The sequence below is a fragment of the Petromyzon marinus genome, chromosome 26 (assembly GCF_048934315.1).
Source record: "Petromyzon marinus isolate PM22_M1 ecotype Great Lakes invasive population chromosome 26, UKy_Petmar_22M1.pri1.0, whole genome shotgun sequence".
Taxonomy (NCBI): Eukaryota; Metazoa; Chordata; class Hyperoartia; order Petromyzontiformes; family Petromyzontidae; genus Petromyzon; species Petromyzon marinus.
This window is the reverse complement of record NC_133692.1, coordinates 2,729,437-2,755,244: the sequence shown is the minus strand read 5'-3', so window position 1 is coordinate 2,755,244 and position 25,808 is coordinate 2,729,437. Positions and strand designations below refer to the sequence as shown.

Below are 25,808 nucleotides of genomic sequence, written 5' to 3'. Positions count from 1 at the left end.
CGGCGGTGAAGGGGGCACCCACCCTGGAAACGGGAAAGGGTTAATCGTGAGTGTGTGAGTTACTCGAGGGAATAAACTCAACATCAGAATCCGTGCTGGTACGTCCCATCCACCTCTGCTTTCAGGTGCTGTTTATTGCGGTGAACTGCTGGTGGCCCAAAGGGAGATGCAGGCGAGAGATGAGCTTCTCTTTCTTCCCAGCGATCCACATCTACCACACCGGGTAAGGCGGTGAGCAGCCCCCCCCCGTAATCCACACTGTCTCGGCCCTGAGGCCTGCCTGCGTGGCACAGCAACAATTAATGCACGGAGCAGCGACGCTGCAGCCAGCACCAACTTTGACAAAGAGCCCCTGTTTTAGCCTGAACACTTTGTGGGGCGAGTGCTGTCGGCGATCAGCTATGAAAGCCCGCCACGGCACAGGAAGTGGGTGGATGGTCCGCACCACGCCCAGCCACCTTTGTCTCCCCGTTGGTGATGTTGACGCCGCACCAGTTACTCGTCACAGCCCGAGAGTTAGAAGTGCTATTTGATGCATGGCTTGTTCAGCCAGAGCAAAAATACCCTGCTCTAGTGGAACACGTATCGTCTGTCCGGTGCTCGCGGAGCTGCATTGGCTTCCCATTGCTGAACGAATACATTCTAGTATCAGGTCGTACTTATTACACACAAAGTGCTTGCCCCACAAATGAACCACGATACTTTGCCGATGTCGTCAAGGAGTATAAACCGTCATGCAAACTCCGGTCATCCTCGCAGCGGCTTTTGGCTCCGCTGATCGAGCAAAGACGGTCGCCGTTTCGTGCGCTTTCAGATGCGCTTCTGCGGCCGTTTGGAACGCTCTTCCGATATTAGGAAGTCACTGGAGCTTTTCACTTTTAAATCATCTAGATTGAAAACTCATTTCTTTAGAACTGCTTTTTGTATTGGTTGTCCTTCCCTGGCCCCTCCGATTAGCACGGTTGGCTATGTACAAGCTCGACACACACATCCATGTTATGGTGACGCCTCCTGAGTTTTGCCACGGCGGGCAGGCGAGCGGCCGCTGTAAGAATTCCGGGAGTGTCGTGGCTCCGTGAGCGAGTGGCTCCTCGTGCCGCAGGCTCGGCCCCATCCCCTACGAGGGCCCGCTGCTCGCCTCCTACCTGCAGGCGTTTGTGGAGCGCGTGATGGTGCCCGTCACGCACGTCGCCACGCCGCGACACCTCCTCGACTTTCTCGCCACGTCCGAGGTGAGCACTGGCAGAACCCCTCCCTCAAACTCCGGTCATCCTTGCAGCGGCTTTTGGTTAACCATCGAACAAAGACGGTCACTGTTGCGCGCTTTCAGATGCACTTCTTTGGGCATCTGTAACGCTCTTCCAATATGAGGAAGCCACTGGTGCTATGAACTTTTAAATCTAAATTGAAAATTAATTTGTTTATAACTGCTTTCTCTGTTAAATTTGTTGTACGGTGCACCTAGCGTGACACATGCTCTGTGGTGACATGGCGAATGATGGCTGTTGTCGTATGTGTGTATGTCTGTGGCAATGTATATGTGTGTGAACCCGGTGACCCGAGTTCCATTCCTACTCATGGCCACCGCAAGTGACGATTATCTGAACCAGTCCTGGGCCTCTCCTAGGTCGTCGACTCGGCTTCAAATGAGTATTCTTTAGAATACCTGTGTCTGTGTTTGCGTCCCCTGCAGCCGGGTATCTTGGGATTCTTTGAGTTCAATGCATCTCCGCAACCGCCTGGGTACCTGGAGTTCTACCGTGCTGCCCTGCTGTCACTACAGAGAGGTAGGACAACGCGCACACACACACACGTGATGGTGTGCGGGGAGACGGGAAGCACGCGGCAAACGTCGCAAACGTGGCCTACGTTCCACCTGTGCAACGAGACTCTGTCCCACTCTTACTCCAGTTGAGCCGTTTGGGGTTGCGTCGTGAGATGCTTCCACAAGGAGCTCTCGCTGAAAGCAGCGCACCAGGTTGTGTTAGAGAAGGCACCTCTGTAAGATGAGGTCACAGCACCAGGCCGTGTTAGAGAAGGCACCTCTGGAAGATGATGTCACAGCACCAGGCCGTGTTAGAGAAGGCACCTCTGGAAGATGAGGTCACAGCACCAGGCCGTGTTGGAGAAGGCACCTCTGGAAGATGATGTCACAGCACCAGGCTGTGTTGGAGAAGGCACCTCTGGAAGACGAGGTCACAGGACCAGGCCGTGTTAGAGAAGGCACCTCTGGAAGATGAGGTCACAGCACCAGACGGCGTTAGAGAACGCACCTCTAGAAGATGAGGTCACAGCACCAGGCCGTGTTAGAGAAGGCACCTGTGGAAGATGAGGTCACAGCACCAGGCCGTGTTGGAGAAGGCACCTCTGGAAGATGATGTCACGGCACCAGGCCGTGTTAGAGAAGGCACCTCTGTAAGATGAGGTCACAGCACCAGGCCGTGTTAGAGAAGGCACCTCTGGAAGATGATGTCACAGCACCAGGCTGTGTTAGAGAAGGCACCTCTGGAAGATGATGTCACAGCACCAGGCCGTGTTAGAGAAGGCACCTCTGGAAGACGAGGTCACAGGACCAGGCCGTGTTAGAGAAGGCACCTCTGGAAGATGAGGTCACAGCACCAGACGGTGTTAGAGAAGGCACCTCTAGAAGATGAGGTCACAGCACCAGGCCGTGTTAGAGAAGGCACCTCTGGAAGATGAGGTCACAGCACCAGGCCGTGTTGGAGAAGGCACCTCTGGAAGATGATGTCACGGCACCAGGCCGTGTTAGAGAAGGCACCTCTGGAAGATGAGGTCACAGCACCAGGCCGTGTTGGAGAAGGCACCTCTGGAAGATGATGTCACAGCACCAGGCCGTGTTGGAGAAGGCACCTCTGGAAGATGATGTCACAGCACCAGGCCGTGTTGGAGAAGGCACCTCTGGAAGATGATGTCACAGCACCAGGCCGTGTTGGAGAAGGCACCTCTGGAAGATGAGGTCACAGCACCAGGCCGTGTTAGAGAAGGCACCTCTGGAAGATGAGGTCCGGAGTTGTCTTAGCCACACGAGGTGATGCTCCTCTCACTTCTCGGAAATGGAAGGGTAAGGGAAACGCATGTCACATTTATACAGGAAATCCTCGTCGGGTCTTCAGACGTCTTCTCAAGCTGCCTTCCAGTTCCCAACACCGGCTCGGCACCTCTTGAGAAGAGCCTCGTGTGGGGTCTGGGTTAAAATGCAGTTCAGCATCGTTCTTGTTTCTCACAGAATCGATGAAAACGATTAAATAAAATTATTTTACCAGGTGAGGCCCACTGAGCTATGCAGCTTTTATTTTCAGAAGCGACCTGGCCACATAGCTCAACGAAGTGACTTCTCATGTGGAAATTTAGAGCAGCCAAATCCTCTTAAACGCATGTTTATAAATGTGGAGGGAAAAACCAGAAGACCTGGAGAAAAATCCACTGGGAGAGAGAGACATTGCGAACTCCACATATACAGCAGACGTCGGAGTTGGGGACGAACCCACTGTGGCATCTACTCAGGCAGGCGATTTGTCCACATCAGTGGAGAGACGCCTGATCGCCTAAATCAGGGGTCGGCAACCCGCGGCTGCGGAGCCGCACGCCGGCTATTTAAGGAACGCTGTGCGACGTTATTTATTGACGACCACCGTCGTGTATTCGCGTGCATTGCGGCTCTTGAAATATTTATTTATTTTTTACCGAATTTGAAAAGGAAAATGTCTCTCCTCGTTATTTTTGGTCGCCGACACCCCTGGCCTAAATGTTCTAAAGCTGAAGAGCTTTTTATTTTTTTCAAGTCCGCTAGGTGGCGCCACGGGCCATAAGTTCACGCGTGCCCAACGCGTGAACCCCCGAGCGAGCCGCGGAGAGGCTCGCGTCGCCGGCGTGCTGGTGGTCCCCTCTCTCTGCAGATGGAGACTCGCCGCTGGACTTCCCGCAAAGTGGCGTTTGTGTAAATGGCCGCGGTGGGCCTGCGGGCCGACTCGACGACCCCCGCTCGCGTTGGTTTCGTGACCTCGCACGTTCCAGGCAGTGGCCGCCCACGTGGAGGGCCCCCGGTGCAATTGGTGGAAGGCTCCTTTGCTCATAACGCGCGACAGCCCCAGCTGCGTTTGCTTCACAGGCCAATGCCAGCTGATGAGATTTGGAGAAGCTGTATTTATTTATTAAGTTTGTTGAACCAGCTGGCCGGGATTGGGCAAAACCCCTAGCCCACCTTTCTCCCAGGCAAATGGAGAGTGCAGACCAGTTGCTACGAACCTGAAAACTAACAATTACATATTTCAGATTCACAATTCGTAGACAAATAACGGGACCAGCATTGGTGATGGACTTGCGTTTTGCTTTATGAGATGGCTTCGATTCGCAGGATATAAAAACCAATAGACGAGTTTTGCTCTTTGGGAAAGCAGCAGTGGTAATGTGTCTTGAGAGATTTGGGGTCCTTCCAGGGGAATGTGGAATTTCCACGAGAGAGCTCCCGACCAGTGATGAGCCGCCGGTCCTATTGCTCGTGTGAGCGCGCGGACACGCTGTCGTCACCATCGAGAGGATGGATGCTCTGAGATATTTCATAATTTTGAGTCTTTATTTATCCTGGAGAAATGTGATGAGCTATGAAGCTGTTTTTCACAGATGTCCAGTAGGGGCACGGATTCAGAACATTACTACAACAAACTACACAAATATGATAGCAGTGCAAAGTATTGTAAATGTCAGCAAATCACTATAAATAAATACACTTAGATGAAACTTTTTTTTATTTTACCAGCCCATTGAGCTATTAGTTATTTCTTCGGAAGTGACCTGGTCACAATATGAAGGGATGTCCATATTTTTATGTTGTCCACAACGACGTGAATTATTATTTTATGTTATTTATTTTATATTTTTTTATGAAACAGGACCTCAGTATAAAGGGAGGCATCCTTGTTTGTAAGATCGCTACTTCACCAGCATTGATTTAAACAAGCCTGACTGCTGATCAGACACAAAACTGGTCCAGAGTTTGCTGGACTTGAAGCAGCACTGCTGAAGTTATGCACTCCCAGAAAGCCGTGGCTTGTTGATGGGTTGAGTCAGAACTGCTTGCATTTTTCACGTGAAGACAGGTGTGCGACGGAGACGTCTGCTTATTTATTGGCGCGGAATACCAGGTGCGCTCTGAGTAACCGCGGTGAGCCGTAAACAGAATCGCATGCACAGCCGCGTCACGTCAACGCTTGACTTACAATTACTGCGCACCTCTTGGTCACCTGATAAATTCGGCGGCTGTTTCACAGTTGAAATCTCACCGCTCTGGTCTCGTCCTACAGCAGTGTTCTTCACAAATTTTCAGAGGTGGGGGGGGGGGGGGGAGCCACTTTCGCCAATAAGACATAATCAGTGTGAGGGCCGCCACACATTTGAAACCATTGGGGGTTTGACAGCAGAACGATGATGGGGGGGGGGTATTTTCACTTCTAGATTTGAAGCTTTCGTGACTGCAAGAATTCATACTTTTTGGTTTTATTCGGTAAAGTCACGTAGGTACAATACCGTATTGTACCTACGTGACTTTACCGAATAATTGTATTGTCAGGGGCCGCACTAGAGGCCACCAGGGGCCGCCAGTGGTCCGGGTTGGGCCTTGCAATGAAGAACGCTGCTGCCCCCCCATCCCCGTCTGAGTCTCGGGTGTCCTGCTTGGTCAGCTGATCGCCGGACGCTGCACAAATACCCCGACTCAAATCGGAACCTCGTGCTTGGTTACACTGTTTTGACGAAGTGAAATGAAAAGCTCTAAATTACCACTTTAACCACGAAGCCAACTGCAACGCCTGGTATTCCCCACACTGTCTCTCGTCCCAAGTACTAACCAGGCGCAATCCAGCTTAGTTTGCTGAGATCTCATGAGATGGGCTGAATTTATGGTGATTTGGTCATCGGTGAATTTTCACGTGTAATTAAATTGTGTTTGGGGCGGGTGTAAAATTAAAACCATCTGATGGTGAGTGCCTGCACTGGGTGTGATCGCCGCTGCACATGGATTCCGTGCGCACCCTGCGTGACCGCCGCTGCGCTTGGGTTCTGTTTCTCTCCGGCAGACGGCACGGCGCCACTGCGGTTCGGCGTGCTGACGAGCGGCGGCGTTGCGCAGCTTGCGGGCCTCGTGCGCTCGGGCTCCGTGTGCATGCCCCGCCTCTTCAACTCCACCGCGGTGAGCCTCGGTCATAGCCCAGGCCCCAGCTCTTGCCCAGGTCATGGCCCAAGCCCCAGCCTGGACCTCGGCCTTGTTCATGGCCCAAGTCTTGGTCATAGCCCAGGCCCCAGCCCTGGCCCCAGTCATGGCCATGGCCCAGTGCCGGATTGAGCTAGTGCGGGGCTTGTAGCATATGTTATAAAGTGGCCCTAAATAATAATAAAAAGCTAAATATTCAAACACTGACATTTTTACTTGCATAGTAACGTAATTGTATTTTTTCATTTGCTATACAGCCAGATAATACGACAATCACTAACCTTAAACACCCACCCGTTCGTAAAAGTTGAAGGCAGTGTAGTACTATAGTAATAGAGCAAGTGCAGAATTGCTGAACCGGAATTGATAGCTTGAAAGCATTTAGTGAGGGCCCCGTGAAAGTACGAGGCCCGTAGCATATGTAGCTACTTTTGCTACGGGGATAATCCAGCACTGCCCAGGCCCCAGCCCTGGTCCCAGCAGCAGAAGGAGCGCAGTGCGCGACCCTCTCAGCACTGTGTCCTCACTGCCCCCTTTCTGAGTGTCCACCCTGGGCTCGACACAGCAGCTGTGCCAGCCCTCAGCTGCAAACAACCCTCCCGGGGACTGTGCCTTGGCGGTCCCTTTTCCATCATCGCTGTCAGCACCTGCACACCTGTAATTCTATAAAACCGCAGCGATTCCGAAGCCGCACCATCAAACTGTCTGCAGAGAAACCATTTGCATCAGGCACTCGCCTAGTAGGGGGTCCTACACAACCGTTGCTGTGTAGGACCCCCTACTAATGGCTTAACGCTTTCTCGGAGTACGGCTGAGACAGGGAGAGGCGATCAGAGCGGAGACGTGCCTCAGAATTTACGTCTCTTCCCCCTCTGAGGCATTTAATGAACTTTGTGATACACCGCTGTCTCTGTGCTTGTCCTTCAAAGTGTGGCTTGAAATACTTGAAAGCTGGACAGAAGGGCGCCTTTTCATACGGTTCAGTTCCGACTTTGAAGATGCGATTGGCACCAAAGCAGGAAATTACATTTGCTCATTAGTGTCTCCTGGAATAGCGCAACTCCGAGCTAGACATTGATGTTCCCCGGAGTTCCATTGGCTCCACAACCAGTGCTCACCGATGGAACCTTGGTTTAAAGTCAGAACTATATTATATGGTGTTTTCTTACTTCGCTAATTTTTAATAACCCTTGATGTTAATGAATTAATTTGTGTCCCAGATAAGCAAAGGTGAGAGCAGTCGGCACGAAAAAATTAACGTCGTCGGCCAAAATATCACGTTGAAGAGTGGCGTGCCTGCACCATTCACTGTCACGTACGAAGAGTAGGTGCTCACGAATGTCAATAAGATCGATGAACGTTGGAGTAGTCGGACTTCAGATCGGAGTACGTTTCGTACTCAATTTATATATTTTTCAATAATGACGTTAAAACAACAGCTTTTTATAATAAATAAGAATAATAGTCTCCTTTTCCTAGGAGAGCAATTCTGTGGCTCAAGAGGGTCCTGCATTGGCTGGTTGAGCATTTGGCTTCACGTGGGGAAAAAAAACGGCGCATTTTGCGGATTGGCACTCAAACCTTTGCACAGATGAGTCACGAGGCTGTAACTGCCATGTGCCGAGTAGTCCCGGTCATGACCCCGGCGTCACGCCTGGTATACAGGAGACCGTGGGTTCGATCCCTACCCTTGACAATGCCTGTATATTTGGAGTTTGCATTTATCGCTCCCTGTGGTCGCGTGGTTTTTTTCTTTGGTTCCTCCGGTTTTTTCCCTACACATTTATAAACATGCATTGAAAAGGATTTGGCTGCTATACATTTGCACGTGATAAGCTACTTTGTTGGACTCTGAAAAAGAAGCTAATAGCTCAGTGGGCCTTACCTGGAAAAATAAAAAAATAAGCTATCGCTTAGTTTTCGTCCGATTTTTACCACCTTCAATTACCACTGTTGGCTACAACAACATAGTCCGCCAGTGTTTCCCCCGCCGTCGTCGTCACGGTGGGCTTCTGTGTTCCGGGCAGGTGTTCACCGAGACCGGTGCGGGCGCCACGGCCGAGACGCTGTACCGCTGGGCCGCGGGCGCGCGCCAGCCCCCGCCGCTGAAGTGGCTCCGGCCCAGCGGACGCAAGAGCCTGCTGCTCAACACGGAGCTGCGCAAGGGCCCCGCGCTCATCCTGTTCCTGCCCTTCCGGCCGTTGCGCTCGGACGGCCACGAGCTCCTGCACATGGTAACCGCTGCTCGTTCGCGCGCGCGTGCGGGGCGAACGCTCGCCCCCGGCTCCCCCCGTGACACCGACCGTTGTGCGGTTTTGTCTTCTGTTCGTGTTGTGCCGGGGGGCAGATGGCGGGTGGGCAGGGGGAGAGGGTGCTGTCCAGTAGGTGGCACGGTTATCGGCACGGTTCCAGTCGCGGCCGATGGGGAATTTTCGGCAACGGTTTCCACCTAAAAATTATCCTGGGTCTTTCGGTAAAGTCACGTAGATGGGTTCAAAGAAAATAACAAAAAACTACGAAGTTTCGATCGCAACGCAAACGACCGCTACGTGACTTTACCGAAAGACCCAAAGAATATTAATTCCTGCAGTCACGAAAGCTTTAGGTCAAGATTCAATCACTGTATGTACTATATTAACACAATTACACTTCGATTGATTATGGTCTCAGCCAACAGCGATTGGAGAAGTCTGGGCCTAACTGAATGCACGGTAAATGAACATTCAGAAGTGACTGCTTTCTGTTAACAATTAATATAACAAAAATTTAGTTTTCATAAACAATTGGATACAGTATACGTTCCATTAGTTTAATTATGGGCAGTGTTAGGGTATATATTAGAAGAAATGAAAGAATCGTAGGAAGTGCACAGCGTATGTACAGCGACACGATACAGGTGGTGATAGAAAATAGACGACATTGCAATGCAGTACTGAGAAAAAACGAAAACGGTAATCGGATATTTGCGGCTATGGGATTTTATCATTCATTTTTGGGGGAAATTGTTTAATTCGGGTTATGGATCATTCTCGGGAACCTAACCCTTCCGTCACCCAGGGACTGCCTGTGTAAAAAGAATGTTTTACCGAGTTCACTGATTGGCTGACACTGATAATATTGGGGGTGGGGGGGGGGTGAGGAAGGGGGGAAATGACCCCACCCCCCGTTCTTCCCGCACCAACATTTGATAACGAAGGGCCGACTCAGCACTTGACTTTATCTGGGCGACTAAATGAATAGAATGGCTCCCCGAAATCCTCAATCTAAGTACTGCTTTTGGTCTCTTGAAGACGAGGACTCCTTTTCAGCGAGGCCTTGACAAGGTGTGGAGCGAGTATGTCGGCACGCCCACTTGTGTCGTCCCCAAATGGAGGATTCCACAATCATCATCATCATCTTTGCATTCTTTTTTTTTGCATCTCTTGCCACCACCGTCACATGAGGTTTGGTAGATCGCAATAATGTTGTAAAGCTCCATTCCCGTGGGCGTTCAGGTGCTATGCCCTAGCCCGCCAGGTGAGGGCATTGTAGCAGAACGTGGACTACATCTGTCCCACCTGTACGGGATTAATTATTGCCCCTTGGCACGCGAGAGTTTTCACCCCGTGTTCTGGTTTCCTCCCACGTGTAAATACGCGCAGCGTCTCTTGGCTCAGCCATCGAACAAAGACGGTGGTCGCCGCATCGCGCGCTTTCTGATGTGCTTCGGCGGCCGTCTGGAACGCTCTTCCGATGTTGGGAAGCAACTGGCACTGTGCACTTTTAAATCATCTAGATTGAAAATTCATTTATTGAGAACTGCTTGTTGTGAATAGCTTGTTGTCCTTCTCCCGCACTTCCTATTAGCGCGGTTATCTACGTACAGAACATAGGTACATATAGAGGACGGCTGAGCTTGGGATGGAATTTGATGCCGGCTCACCGCATGGCTGCCCTCCCCGCTTGTTTTGCGGTTCCTCTTGGCGCCTTCGAGTCGTTCCCGGTCTTGCCGGAATGCGTCGCCATGCAGTAGCAAGCCGCTGTGGCGGGGGAGGGGGTTACAGTGGGGCACAAGCGAGGTTATTTTGGGGTTGCGCGCGATTTGGCGGGGTGCTAGGAAACACAGGCTGAGCATCCGACGTCCATGCAGGGTGCGTGCACAGAAAATGTCCCGCGTCGCACGGCGGCGATGCGTGCCCCGTGTCGTCTCCAGCACGCGCTGGATTGTGTTTCGGCTGAAGGATTGTGTTTCGGCTGAAATAGCACCAGTCATCGTGGAAACTTCTTGATGGGTCTCGAGTCAAATCTATATAATCTATATATTGATTATATCTTGCCCCCTCGGAGGAGACGGAGAGGGTGTTGGTGGTGGCACAGAGGAGACATGGAGGGTGGTGGTGGTGGCACAGAGGAGACGTGGAGGGTGGTGGTGGTGGTGGCACGGAAGGATGTGGCCTTGAAGGCCACGCGAGGACATCCTGACGTGCAGCTGCCACTTCCCGGACGCGCGTCAGCTCGGACGTCGTCGCGTGCGCTGGTGCGTGCGGATGGGGGTCGTGGTTGTTTCTCTTTTGATTTCTCCAGAGGAAGACTCGGACCCACAAAACACAAGGCCGTGCGTCGCAGGCTGTCTCCCGGGAGTCTTGAGTCGGGGAAACGTAATCCTCCCCCTTTACGTAGTGGTCAAGCTCTCGTCTTGACGCGACGCACAGCGAGATGGCGATGGACCCGGTGAACTTACTTCCCACCCCCCCCCCCCCCCCCCGCTGGGGATTGCCACCGGTGACCCTGCGATTCCCCTTGTGCTCCCCGAGCCTAGGATCGGAATCGTACATTTATCTATACTGGAGGAATCCGACGAGCTACAAAGCTCTTTCACCAATGTCCGGCGGGGTCTCGGGCTAGAATCGTGACGAGCCCATCCGCGTCGAGTCGCGTGAGAGGCCCCCCGCGCCAGTGCGTCCGCATCCCTTTTGCGAGGGACGCTCGTGTCCGAGCCGTACGCGTGGACGCCGGTGCGTTCTTGTCGACTGGGGAAGCGTCGCCGCCTCTTGCAAGAGACGAAAATTTGTCCCCCGGCGCCCGAAGTTCACTTGCCAGCGGAGTTGTGACACGGTTCATTATTCACACTTTTGAGCGGATGCGTTCAGAAGAGGTACCGTTGACCCGTTGCAGGGGGGAGGCGTTGCGAGCGGAACTTTAGCCGGGCAGTTGGTTAATGCTGCATTGTGCGGTTCTTTATTCGCCGAGGCTGACGGTGCATTTGCATATCTCTGAAGGGCGTGTTGTTTTAAAGCTTGAATGGATGAAACTAGCAACATTTTAGCTGTTGGCAGCACCACGGGAAGGGGGGGGGGGGAGCAGAGTCAAGGAGATTAATGAACGGGAATAAGAGCAAAGAATGGGAGAGGGAAGAGAGAATGGGGAATGGGAGGGAAAGGAACGGAGAGAGACGGGCACAGGGTTCAGGGGAGATGAGAGGGAGGGAGATGCCGCGGAGAGGCCTCGACACTGCTGCACGGAGCAGAGTCTGTTTTCATAGGGGGCAGAGTCTGCTTTCACAGGGGGGTGGGTTAGAGGGGAGGGATTCAGAGTGGGGGTGTCCCCCCCACCACCTCACCCTGCCCCCCCCACCCTGCCCCCCCACCACCTTACCCTGCCCCCCCCACCACCTCACCCTGCCCCCCCCCCCGTGGAAATTCAACCAAGTGGAATAACTTGTCACTGGAGGTGATTATTTGCCTACCTTTCTTATATTTTCCGCTCGCATCGTTATTTTGCATTGTTTGTTGTAACCTTTTGACCGCACGCGCGCCACTTGCTGAACATCTGTGAAAACGAGTCTCGTAGCTCATTGGATTTCTCCAGGATATAAAAAAAGACTCCGATTCTGATAAAGGTTTAAGTGAGCGGTCGTCGCGTCGACATCCTCGCTTGCTTGCTTGTTGCCATGCGGGTCCGCCGAGTTCGCTGACACCACCGACGAGTGAGGAGTAGCAGCAGCAGCGGCGGCGACCAATCGGTAAACCGGCGTGCGTGCGCCGCCGCCGCCTCGGGAGAGCTGCAATGCAGCATGGCGCAAACGGCAGCATCCACACATCAAAGCGTGCGGAGTCGTGCCGCGTCCGCTTTTTGCTCACGTTAATTACAATTATAACATCACGCCCGTAGGTGGTGGCGGGGGGGACTTTGCCCGTGAAACCGTGATGGTATGATAGATGATGACATTCTAATATCGTACAGGAGTGAACGTTTTCCTGTGGAAATAAAAAAACCAAGGCTGTTTATTGAGTCTGATGGTGGCTGTGAGCCAGTCGCGTGGGGTAAACCAAGGGCAGAACCCCAACCAATTTTCACCCAGGCAAGCCGAGAGCACAGACTTGGATGTTTCTTCACGTATCGCGATTCTCACGACAAACCATTGCGTTTACTTAAGAACCTACAATAATCAAAATTTATCGCAAATATACAACTATAGAATAAAAATAAAGACTGTTTTTTTTTCACGTAACATCTTTATCGCTGATTCTCGTGTCTGGGACCCTGTTGAGGCTGCCTATGACTGGGCCCAACCTTTGCCCAGACGCTTTATTCCCACAGCACAAACCACTTGAGCCGTCAACTCTAACCTAAATCACGTCGCTGACAACCATTCCCTTTGATGGGCTGTCACGATGATAACTCATCCTACCCAATGTAAGCACTGAATATTCCTTGGCAAAGGCTATTATAAGAACTGTCCCGCTTGGTGCGATTTTCTTTCCTTTCATCAAATATTCATGTTGTGCACTAAAGTGCCTTAGGAGGAGGGTCTCGAGTTGACTCCGACACTTGCAGGGTTGAGCGGGAGGAAGCGTGCATTGCGTGCTGTGCTTCCATCAGCGACATGGGGAGTTGTGACCTTTTGACCTTGACATTTCCATCCATTCATCTTCCGCAGATATTATTACTGGGTGCCACGGTGGCGAGATGTTAACGACCTCGCCTGGTATACAGGAGGTCCTGGGTCTGAGTCCAACCCTGATGCCTTTTGGTTATTTGGAGTTTGTGTGTCTCTCTCCCAGTGAGCGCTTGAATTTTTCTCCAGGTCCTCCGGTTTCCCCCCCCCGCATTTAGAATAATGCGTTTAGATATTTCCACGCGATAAGCCACTTTGTTGAGCTATCATTTGTAGCCAGGTCGCTTCTGAAAAAGCTATATAGCTCAGTGGGTCTTACCTGGTAAAAATTGAATTTTTTTATAGTTCAGTATAATGTTAAGTGTGCTCTCTCACATTGTAACACTCTTTTTCTGACGACGCACCTCCACAGCGACACCAGTGGCACGCCAAAATATTAATTTAATTCTTTGAATTCGGCCAACTACTGGTCTGTCCGTTTTTGTCCTATTAATATATGGCACAATTGTAATGTGATATTTGTTTTCTTCGCACACTTATTTAGAAGTTGGTGCAATTTTTGTCACGTGTCAGTTTACTTCTGTTGTAATGGAATGTTGGCCACAGGGTAGCCCAAATGTTAGGACACATCGGGTTATATTTTAACACTGGCATTAAAAGTTTTTGTTTATTCTTTCTGTTGATATTTTATCTGTTATCAATATCTGTTTAACACGTGGTAGGCTTTTGCGACCAATATAATTCATAATAGAGGTGTATGGGTTAGATTGCGTAAACATAAATGTGTCGTTAAAACCCGCAACCACCCTACACGGCCAACCAGTAAGGGTTGTCGCGTATTCTGCTCGGACGGGGTAGAAATGGTAAAATAACACTTTACCAAAAGAAAACGCATACTGACGCCTTTCTGAATGCAGAGTCACACCATCACCCTGCACAGAAATCTGCTATTATCAAGACGCTCATTCATCGAGCTAAGAACGTGTCAGATGGTGACAGTCTGAGAAGTGAAATTCAACATGTTAAAGAAGCGCTGCTAATGAATGGTTACAATGATGCACAAATCAACAGGGCATGTTCTGTTTACGTGACAACCCTTACTGTTTGGCTGTCGGGTGGTGGTGGGTTTTAATGACACAGTTGTACCTGCGGTTACTGCTATATCGGGGAGACGAAACGACATTTCTGACCAAATTCGCCAGCACAAATCAGATTTGAAACACGGCAGAACGAATTCTTCTGCCGTAGCTGATCACTGTTACAACGCTGTGGGTTATCATGATATTGTTTTCTCCGATACCAAGGTACTCTGCAAGCCGTCTGGATACCACCAAAGATTTGAACATGAAGCCATACAGATATACAAACATAGACATAACTTCAACTGAGAAGATAGATTCAAATTGAGCAATCATTGGAAAGATGTGATTAACCACCTAAACCGATACTCTCCCCCGCCCTGCGTCCCCCCCTCCCCCCATCCGTGGCTCCGATGTTCTTCTTTAGCTTTCCCTTCCTGGCTCCACCCACACTCCCCACCCCCCCCCATACTGCACCCGTCCTCCCTGGCTCCTGCCCCTCCTCTTACCCTATATAACAGTCTATCATCACAAATAGCTCTCTCTCTACAGTTATTTTGTTGTGCCCTTTTTTACACCTGATGAAGGAATCTTGTGTTGCCTCCGAAACGGCGTGATTTAATTTAGTTTTCATTTATTTTAATTTTATTTTTTACCTACGTGACTTTACCAAAAAAAACAAAGTGTTTTACGCGATCTAACCCAAAAACCTCTTATGGATGATCAATATCTGTTTTGCTTCTTCCTGTATGGTCACCTCAAATTCGTCATGTCCAAAACCCTAATCAAGAACCCTGAATGAGTTGAGACAAAACACGACAGACGAAAGTTCAGAGATAACAAATCTTTGTGAGATGGTTGTGGTGGCAGTGGCGGTGGTTCCTTTCATTGGCCTGCCACAGGCGCTGTGGTGGTGTCACCGTCGCTTGGTGCCAAATGGGCAGGTATTGGTGCTGTGTTGTTGATTCATTCGTGGTGGTGGTGGTGGTCCCAGGCAGAAGAACTCGCCCTGGAGTACCACAACTGCGAGTGCAGCGACGCCGTGTCCCTGCTGACGAAGCACCTGCGCGGCAAGCAGCGCGGCGCGTCGCCGGAGCCGGCCGCGACCTTGGCTCCCTGCTGCAGCTGCCTCCTGCCGCGGCCTCTGCGGCCGTCGGGGCGCCCCCTCGTCGCGTGCGAGCTGTGCGCGCTGCCGCCGGTCCCCTCCTGCCCCGTCGGCCTCCCGGCCTTGGCGGCCCTGCCGCCCGCCGCGCGAGGCCGCGCGACGTGCGACGGCCTGCGGGCCCAGGACGGCTACGGCACGCGGAGGTTTAGCCTGTGTTGCCGGCGGCTCGGCCGCGCGGAGCCGGGGTCGCAGACTGGCGCCGGCGTGCCGGGTCCTCTCGCCGGCGGCCTGGGCGGCGGCTCGTGTGACGGCGCGGGGGCGGTGCCGGTTCTGCGGGGCCTGCGGTGCCGCACCAACCGCACGCTGCGCTTCTATGCCATGGACTCGGAGCTGCACTGGGAGTTGGCGGAGCGGCTGGGGGCGCCGTCGCCGCCGGCCCCCTCCCCCCTCACTTTCGTCACCATCGTGAGCGTGGAGCAGGAGCAGCACCACGTGCTGCGGCACAACCACACGGTCAACCGCACGCAGCTGGGTGAGCAACTGCTTCGCAATCTCTCTTCGACCACAGTGGCACCACAACTGCTCCACAACCACCCCATAAACTGGAACCACTCCAATGGCAACTGCACCACAAACTGCTCCACAACCGTCCCCACAACCACACGTTCTCTGCTCACGGCTGGATGAATGACCTGACCACTCAATCCCTGCCTTCTGCGCCCCAGCCACAATATCACCTGGGACTTTCAGGTTTCCATCCTATCCTCTTAGGTTCATTTCAGATCTCGCTAGAATCGGCGCCTGCCCGATTTTACGAGCATCTTCTGTACTCGGGCCTCGGCAGTGGCCCGACCTGTCATGGGAGACAGAGACGGGGGAGGAGCCTTGTGAAGTGCTCTGCTGCATCGGCGGAGTAGCAGCAAGACCGCCTCTAGCGCACGGGGCCTGGAAGTTGCAATACCCATGCATAAGAGGGGACCGCACTCTGGGTTCGTGATGCCCACTTTGCTGCACTGGTATTTCCCGGCCCACTCGGGGCAGCCCAGTGGGTTTAGGAGTGACGCAAATCGTGGCTGTGATCCACCAACCCGTGCCTGAATCACAGCCACAGCATCTGGGTGTGTCCACTTCTGCGCGGAGGTTGAATGCGCATATGCGTCTCCCGCGGTCATTGCCTCGCCCCCGCGGTCATTGCGTCGTCCGCGGTCATTGTGTCGCCGGCAGTCGAGTTCGTCGAGGAGTTCAGCCGCCATCACAGTGGCCTCCAGCGGCACTTGAGCTCCGGCTGCGGCGTGGCGCGGCCGCCCCCCACCTCCGCGCGGCCGCCCCTCGTGATGGAGGTCACGACGACCACCTTCCGCGAGCTGGTGCTCGACCCAGCCAAGGTGGGTTTCCGCGGCATGGCCGGCGCTCGCGCCCCGAGCGTCGCCACCGGTCTCGTACGTTATATGTGTGTGTGTGTGTACGTGGGGAAGGATGGCAAACTAAACACAAATGCAGTTATAAATGAATTAGTACTCAATCTAAATGATTTAAAAGTGCGTAGCTCCAGTGGCTTCCTGATATTGGAAGGAAGAGCGTTTCAGACTGCCACAGGAGCGCATCTGAAAGCGCGCGATGCGATGACCACCGTCTTTGTTTGATGGCCAGCCAAAAGCTGCAGCTGTGAGGATAACCGGAGTTCGCCTGGTGATGGTTGACGTTGCTATTACGTAGATGCCGCTGCCAGCCACAGGAATGTGGAGTGGCTGTCACCGTATCGGGATTGGGGGGTGAGCCCTGGTGCAGGGGATCGTGTGAGCATGAGGACAAATTTTATTTGTATATACGTATGTATGTAGAACTTCTTTCGCACCGTACGTAGCCAACCGTGCTTATCGGAGGTGCGGACGAAAATGTACGATTGATGTGTTTAATCAAACTGATTGTCAAATATAAGCGCTGAGCCGGCACCGCTGACACCTGTGTTCGAATCCAGGCAGGCACCTGTGAGTAAACCGGGTTCTCAAGCTCAGCGATTCGATGGTGTCGAGTAGGGCATCGGCCGCGAATATTTTAAATGCAACGTCGCCCATTTCAAATCGTGCTCCAATAAATTAGTCACGAATACCCAAAACTGAAATCGCCAAACCCACGAATATCAAGGGTTTATTGCATAGCGGTTTCCTCGCTCTTTTCTCAGCTGTCTCCGCAATCCAATGCTGCTCAAGCGAGCCCGAAGTGCTGTTCACTTTCACCGGTCGCTCTGAGCCATGGGTGGAATTTCCACATTACTGGGGCAGGGGTCAGTCTATTAGCGAGGCAGCCGCCCACTTTTGACTTCTCACAGTTGTAGGTCACATCGTCAGCCCCGGAGTTATGAAGGGCTGTCAGTTCCTGGCTGATATTTAAATTCGTGATCATGAGTTGAGAACGCTGGCAAGTCCACCTGGCTGCGTCTACAAATAGACAATGTTCCCTTCTAAAACTCTCCAGTCTGGTTGTTACAAGCTGGGATGTGCCGTGTTGACGAGCTGTGTGACCGACGTGTTTTGACAAGTAGCCGTCGGCGCTGCTGGGTGGCGAAGCCGGGGGTTTCGGGGGTCAGGGTTTGTGGAAGTTGGGCTGTGGGAAGGGTCTGCTGCTGCTGCTGCTTTATGCCGGGTCCCTGGTGGCACTGGAACAAAAAATTCCCCCAAAAATACAGGAAGGAATTAAAGCTGCAGGCAGTGTGGCAGCATTGGGGCAAGGCTTGTTGTCGTAGGGCAATCCAAACAAAAAGATCCATATCCGGACAGGGGCTGGCACTCGGGCTCATGAGAGGGATGTATGTATGTGTGTACGTTGAACTTTTTTGCAACGTCTGTAGCCAACTGCGCTAATCGGTGGTGCGGGGCTTTAGGTATGCAGTAATTGCCCCACAATAAAGAACGGTGCACACGCAGGCCGGAGGCTTTCCCTGCACAGTCGTGAAGAGTCCGATTCTACGGGAATGGACGCGGTTCATGCCTTGGCCGAAGGGTTCCTTCGTGCGAGTGTGTATGTACGTGTATGTGTATTCAACTTCTTTTGCACCATACGTAGCCAACCGTCTTAATCGGATTTGCAGGGGACGGGCAACAAACTAAATGCAACAAGCAGTTCTAAAGAAACGAGTTTCTCAATCTAGGTGATTTAAAAGTGCATGGCTCCAGTGGCTTCCTAATATCGGAAGGAAGAGCGTTCCAGACTGGCCGTGGGAGCGCATCTGAAAGCGTGCGATGCTGTTACCATCTTGGTTCGATGGCCAGCCAAAAGCCACTGCTGCTGCTGCTGCTGTGAGGATGGACCGGAGCTTGCATGGCGATGGTTTATGCACCTTGACGAGATCAGCAAGGTGTTGTGGTTCATTTGTGGTGAGCACTTTGTGAGTTTTGGCCAAAACGTCCCCACCGTGGGGCATGTAATCATCCATCTCCTTCCCCACCCACCCCATTCAATGAATTTAAATCCAGGGTCACAAACCCATTCAACGATGAATCTTTTATGAATGTTTTTGTCTCGTTCGTACCGTCTCACTTGTAGTATCAGCCCCGTACGTGGTCTTGTTTGTTCTGCGTCATTAATTTAATGAGGCTAAATTTGTGGTTTGAGTAGACTTTATAAAAAGCTTATGCCACTGTTTCTTACGCTTATAATAATGATAATTTATTATTTATTCAGGAGAGCTACGTTCAGTCCAAGGACTCGTTTTGCAGCAGGGTCCTGCCCACATCAAGATGTTTTCGGTCAGTTTACGGGTGTTTAACGTGTGCTTGCCACTGTCCCACCACTCTCTCCCCAATTCTATAAATATACAGCAAAACAAGTGACCTGCTCCTTCTTCAGTAAATAGTCCTTTGCATTTGAAATTGGTTCATAAACATAGGATTGCTCATAGGTAAGAAAGGCCGAACGTTTCGACTGACAGATGACCAGGAAATGGTTTATGTTACAGCTATAATGAATATGTTTACATATATTTCGAGTGCGGCTAAAATGAAAAAAATATTAATAAAATCAGCCACTGTGTGCATCTGGTCCTTCTGATGCAGGCAGAGTGCTTGGTGCAGATGAAGCGATACGATCCGGGTTTAATGAAAATTTAATTGAGATTTAGATTGAACGGATTGCGTATATTTTTTTATCGTGCATCTGCAAAGCCATTGGTATATTTGGGTGCTTACCCGTACTTGCACTCCCAGCCGTAGGAGCAGTGGTTGCTAAACCATCGATGGAGCCATATCGAATGAATATTCCTCCGTGTGTTGCGATCCATCACCCCTAGCCATGCCTCCTGGACAGGCATCACTGACCGCGACGACCGTGCGTGAGCAGCATCACCAGGTTGAGCGCGGGCGGGCCCACGTTCGGTCGCGTTCTGGCAGCAGTTTCACTCTTACATTTCACTTTGAGTGTTTCCGTCCAAGTGGAGTGACATCTCTTTGCGTGGCACGGCGGACGGGCGGGTGGCCGAGTCGTCGTCGTCGTCACGCGCTAACCCAACCAGACGCAGTTCTACGCTGCTCGCGAGGCCGGGCAACGGAGAGTCTGTGTCGTGCGCCGCGCTGGCACGGCTTGGGGGGGAGGAGGGGGGGAGTGCCGCGGTGCCGATGGGTTTGCGTGTGGCGTGCGCGCGTAGCAGCTTTGGTCTTGGCTGAAGACCGCTTGTCTGCAACGTCCGTGCCTAATGGGCACTCGTGCGTGCACTCGCATGTCCCCCTGCGCTTTGCCGACGCTGCGCGGTGTTGCGAGCGCTGAGAACGCTCAAAAGGGATTCGTTTTTCACTTCACTGCCACGCGATAAAACCGAAAAAGAAACCCAATAATGACTTTCCGGAGACACTCGTTGCGTCTGCGTGCGTTGTGTCACCACGTTACACGTTGAGGCCGTGGTAAGAATAGTTTGTTCATAAGGTGGTCACTTTCACAGTCCGGGTAATACTACTAATAATAAAACTTTCATTTTGTATAGCGTCATTCATGCTAATAGCATCCCACAAAGGACCCAAATCCTCTATACAGCCACTACCAAGCAAATGAAAACCCAACTAACCAAAAAACAAGGAATAAACTAATGAAGAAATGGCACCAAAACAAAAGCACAAACATCAAGTTATCGCGACAAAGAAATGAGTCCACGAAGTCTCAACATCCCAGACCCACAGTCCCAACTTCTCAACAAAGCCAGGAAACTGTCACGGGAGGGAGGGGGCGGTAAGGTGCCCATTCAGAGCTTGCCGGTGACCACCTTATGAAAACAAGATTATTATTTTCCACCTTCACTGTCTCCACCGTGCCACCACCACCAACACTCCACATCTCCTCCGTGTCACCCCACCCTCCCTGTCTCCAGCATGTCATCACCATGACTAATGAAACATATCGGTTTAAAAGTTATATTTATATGGATACAAATTTTGTACCTGCAATTATATCCTGCTTGTGCTAAGTGGCATCACGTCATGAGACGAATAATCAATTCGGCTCTCTCGTGCAACCCTTGGTGTCGGACACCGACCCACGGAGGTGGATCTCGCAGAGCTACCTCCTGGGGTCTTTTCAAATTTTGCACAAATAGAATTTTTATTTTATTTTTGTCACAACTTGTTGCAGCGTATTACCCGCGTGTTGTCCGTCCCCAGTTTACAGTGTGCGGCTCTTGTGCCTTAATGGTCCCAGAAGGCAGGAAGTGCCGCGCTCCGTTATTTTCTAAACTCTGCTACCCGCGGAGCTTCTCTCCTGCATCCGGTGGCTTCGCCATAAATGTAATTACACAATCATTATTTGTGGGAAATTTTTAAAAAATTCATTTACATTGTAATTATTCAAAGGAAATAATTGACCAAACATCGCCAATAGAAATACTGCGACGCGTTGCAGCGGGTGGCACACGGATCATCATTCTTCACGGAACGGCGACACGGTGGTTTCAAATACAACATGGGGTTATAAATTGCGAGCGAGCGAACGGCAGTGGCTCCCAGAGGTTGCCCACCGAGCGGGGGGCAGCGCCTTGTGTTCAGAGGCCACTGCCAAAGGAGCAGAGCTTGGAGGTCTGGAGTTGACCTCGCAACCGCTGCAGGATCCGTCACGTAGAAGGAAGCATTGGCAGGCAGTATTCACTGGCATTGGAAAAGTCTGCTGGCATTTTTGGGTTTGACCTCTGGAGGGTAGTTGGCTCGGCAAGAATAGGTCCGAACATTGGATTTGCCGTGAGGAGTAAGTGGTATAAAGCGGTATGCTGCACGATCCTCCGATTTAGCCACGGTTGGCTACGTACGGTGCGAAAGAAGAAGATGGGGTCCAGATTCATGCCTTGTTCCTGAGTTTTCTCCACCGTTGATATTGTGGAGATATCATTTTGTCCAACAAAATATGAAAGTGAGCAATGCCCAACTTGTGAATGGGGCCATACACTTTGTAAAAAGTAGCCGTTTTGACGGTTTAGATTAAGGCATGTTGATGACGTTATCAACAATGTCAATATCTTGGACAAACGGATAAAAAAGAGCAAGATTTCGTTTTTGTTTCCCTCTAAAAAGTCCCGGCGAATGTGGGCCTTGCCTTAGGAGACCCTCGCGGATCATCTTGGGTGAGAGGCAGTGGAGGAGTCGGTAATTTATGCAGCCCTGCTTACCGGTGGAAACTTCTACTGGAGCCGCACGAGGTGAGAGTAAATCTCGAGTCGTGATCTTAACGCGCCCCGCTGCCCATCGCTAATCATTTCTTCGTGGTTCATTCATTATGAACGGCGTCGCCATTTAACGGGCGCCGCCACGGGGGGCGGGGGGTTGCGGTGCCACGAATCCACGAGGCCGACGAGAGGCCATGGGGGGGGAGTCAGCAGGTAACGGACGCTCTGATTCGTCGCTAAAAAACAATTCTTACGCTCGCGATATGCGTATCGAGTCGTGCGCACAGTAGCCCGTTAAATTTTTTATGAAAATGTTCACATTTTTTTTATTCGTAACCCGCTGCGTGTAATTGGGTTCGTGTAACCTCTCCAGCCAATAGAGGCGGCTGCATCCACTGGACTGGGTGGCACAGAGGGTTGTTGCTGTGTCGGAGCACGGGAGCCAGCGCTCATAGTTTAACTGGATTCTCCATTGCGGTGATTTCATGGCCCTCAGCCAGTTGCCCATTAAATAACTGCATAAAAGATGTGACGGAAAATTTAGTTTGCCAACCTAATCGTTTTTCTGTAGCCGTGAAGACGAAAACACGTTGGATGTTTTCCGTGCGGTGAGCTTCGTGACGGCGGCAGCAGCGGCGGCGGTGGCGTGTGGGAGGGTGCAGCAGCAACCCAGTGTGGGTACGAATCGTGTGATTTCATCTTCCAGAGACCGCTCTGTGAACACAGGATGGTGCACTGCTAGCTGCGAGAGTTTAATGCGGAAAGCTCCCCTGGTCTTCTGACATGACACTTGATGGCACAGTTCGAGTAGAATTTGTGAAATTTCTGAATGACAAAATCATACATTGTCAAATATTCCACATTTAAACACTCGGCCCCTGAAGTAGCAACAGGCTACGCTACTTGCTGCACTGTTGACAATAAACCATGAGCGTGTTTCCCCTGGCGAGCGTCGGTGACGTCATTTTTGGATAAATGTTTCCCTTGGGCTTGTGTGTCGCAGTGCCACGATCGTGGAGATAGCCGGAGTGCCGGAGGTCGCCGGAGTCCCTGGAGCCGTGGTTGTGTGTCGTGTGCGGTGCTCTTGGGTTTTACTGTAATGAGTAAGGAAAGTTGAATCTAAATTGGGTTCCCTACAAACGACCATTCGATTCGTCATGATACAGGTTCACAATTTGATTCAAAGAATCACTCTTCTTATATTGTTGTTGTCATAGTGAATTGGTGCGGCTCCAGTGGCTGCAGAGGTCACGTGAACCTGGCTGCAGGCCGTCAGGGCGGCAGGAGGCGTCACCTGAACCCTCGGTTCGGTCGTGACAAGCGGTTCAGGTAATTGAGGATCTCAAGTTACAGCAGGAGGCGAACACCGTGTTTCCAAACCGCTGCGTTGACCCATGCCTGACCCCAAGCAAATTGGACGTGCCGCACATTATTTGTGAGCAACATAGCTCGTGCGTTACCCATGCCTATCTGCTCATCTGGACCGGGGGAACAGCGGATCGTTAATATACACAGATTTTGACCTGACTCTGGACGAGGGCTCTCAGCGGTCTAATCCCACGGCAGTTATTTTAAGTTACGTAAGCGTGGCATTTGGCCACTGTAACACGTTCTCCCGTTCAATTTGTGCAGCACGCGGTCGGAATATTAAACTCTGTAAGTGATCCACTTGGATAGGAAACTCTGTTTTCCAAAACCTGAATGAAGAATTTCGTAAAGCAAAAATAAACATCGCAGTTGTGGATGGCAGCGGCTGCTGCCAAGCCAAGCCAAGTCGGGTGATTGAGGCGACGCCGAAGACCTTGCATCCGTGGTGGATCCAGTCTGACGTAAGATGAACGGGTTAATTTTTTGTAAAAAAAAAACTTTTGTCCAAAACAAAATGTAATTGCCTCCCATAATTTGGATTATTATTTCCATGACTGTCAAGACACACAGATGGACACACAGACACACAGACAGACAGACACACAGACAGACACACAGACAGACAGACAGACACACAGACAGACAGACACACACACAGACAGACAGACACACAGACAGACAGACACACAGACAGACACACACACAGACAGACACACACAGACAGACAGACAGACACACAGACAGACAGACACACAGACAGAACAACAGCCGCCATCCGCCACCTAAGTGGCAGTCACATCACCAGGGCGCCCGTGCCAGGCCAGGTGCACTTTGAGGCCACGTGAGGTGTGTCGAAGATTCGCTGACAGGTCACGGGACAGAGGCAGGTGGCATGAATTGTTCTTGTACTGTATTCTTGGTTCTTTTGGTAAAGTCACGTAGAAGGGAAAAAATAAAATCATGAAAATAAAACAATATATATTTTTTTTATTATTTCCCTTCTACGTGACTTTACCGAAAGAACCAAGAATATGAATCCCTGCAGTCACGAAAGCTTTAAATCGTTCTTGTACTGTTTGTTGTTGTAACCTTCCTACCCACCCCTACTGGACATCTGTGAACAAGAGCTTTTGGAGCTCATCGGATTCCTCCATTAGAAATAAATATTCTGATTCTGATGATGATTCTGATCAAGATGACTGGCAGATGGCACTACTGTGCCAACTTGCTGCATTTTAGCCTCCTGGCACTCTTCTGGTTCTTGTGAGCGTCGCTCCTCTGCCCCCCGTTGTTGTTGCAGGGTGACTGCCACCAACTGCCCAGTAGCAGCATCCTTCATGAGCCTCCTCCATAAAGGCCGACCTTGACACAGCTGGTACCGTTCTCAAGTCCACTCGGTTCTACATCCTGCTGTACCGCATCAGACCATCTCTTTTCCAGCAGGTGTCATGGCCGTTTAGCCCCCTCTGTCCGCCAAACAGAAGCTGCTTGGGCATGCGCTGGCTAGGCATGCGCTATATAACCTAGCCAACGCAGCCTTGCCTGCTGGAGGATCTTGCTGATGGGAATGTGTCCAGATCTTTCAAGGATTTGTGAGCTCTTTATACAATCCAGCCTGGGTCAACCCAGGATGGATCGTAGGCAGGCCAGCCTGAATGTTTCTAACCAGTGCAGATGTTCCACAAGCATAGAGAAGGGAGGGCATAACTGTGGCCGAGGAAGACCCGACGCTTCGTGTGGAGCGACAGACCAGGTAGTTTCCACACAGTTCCGCAGCCGATGAAAAGATAGCGTCGCCTGACCTGGCGACCCGGGTTCGATTCCCGCTCACGGCCAACACCGGTGGTGATTATCTGAACCGGTCCTGGGCCTCCCCTAGGTCGACTCAGCCTCAAATAAGTACCTGATGTGGTGTGTAAACATCGCCACTGGGGAGACAAAGGCGGCCGGACGTGGTGCTGGCCACCCACCCCCTTGTGTGCCGTGCTGGCTTTCATAGGTGCTGCTCGCTAACAGCACTTGCCCCTCTAGTCTGTTACAGGATATACGGGGGGGATCTTTTTCGTCTTTGCATGTTTGTGCCGTTTTTGTGTAGTGCTGCCCACGCGACTGGACGCGCATCTATTACTTGACTCGTACCGTTGGTATCGAGTGGTATCGATGCCAGGCTCGGAATGCGCTGGATGTTCATCCTGGGCAGAAAGGGACACCTCATTCTACGTGATACCTTTGACCGGGGTCACTTTTCTGCCGAACGCTAATGCACTTTCTCGTGCCCCCATGAAGCTGTAACCGTTTTACATCGAGCGTGTCCTCCGCACTGGCACGCCTATGCACATTACAACCACGCTGTTCCGTACAGCAACTGGGCTCCCCTTAGACTTTGGGTGGCACGGTTCCAAGACTGGTGAATTGCAGTCGTATTGTAAACAAATAATTTCGCATTAGAAAGGCCAATTTGATTTATTTTTTGTCGGTGCAACAGAAGTCCACGATGAGAATATGTCGGGAATGGTGTT

General features: G+C 51.4%; 1 protein-coding gene across 1 annotated transcript in view; it reads left to right on the top strand.

The window, feature by feature from the left end:
- Window positions 1-25,808, top strand: part of TXNDC11 (thioredoxin domain containing 11) — a 49,285-nt gene that overhangs the window by 5,535 nt on the left and 17,942 nt on the right. The window contains exons 3-9 of the mRNA XM_076069856.1: window positions 126-223; window positions 1,103-1,232; window positions 1,694-1,787; window positions 6,093-6,205; window positions 8,254-8,460; window positions 15,177-15,819; window positions 16,512-16,672. Of these exons, the coding sequence (XP_075925971.1) occupies window positions 126-223; window positions 1,103-1,232; window positions 1,694-1,787; window positions 6,093-6,205; window positions 8,254-8,460; window positions 15,177-15,819; window positions 16,512-16,672 (1,446 nt within the window). The remainder of the gene's footprint in view (window positions 1-125; window positions 224-1,102; window positions 1,233-1,693; window positions 1,788-6,092; window positions 6,206-8,253; window positions 8,461-15,176; window positions 15,820-16,511; window positions 16,673-25,808) is intronic.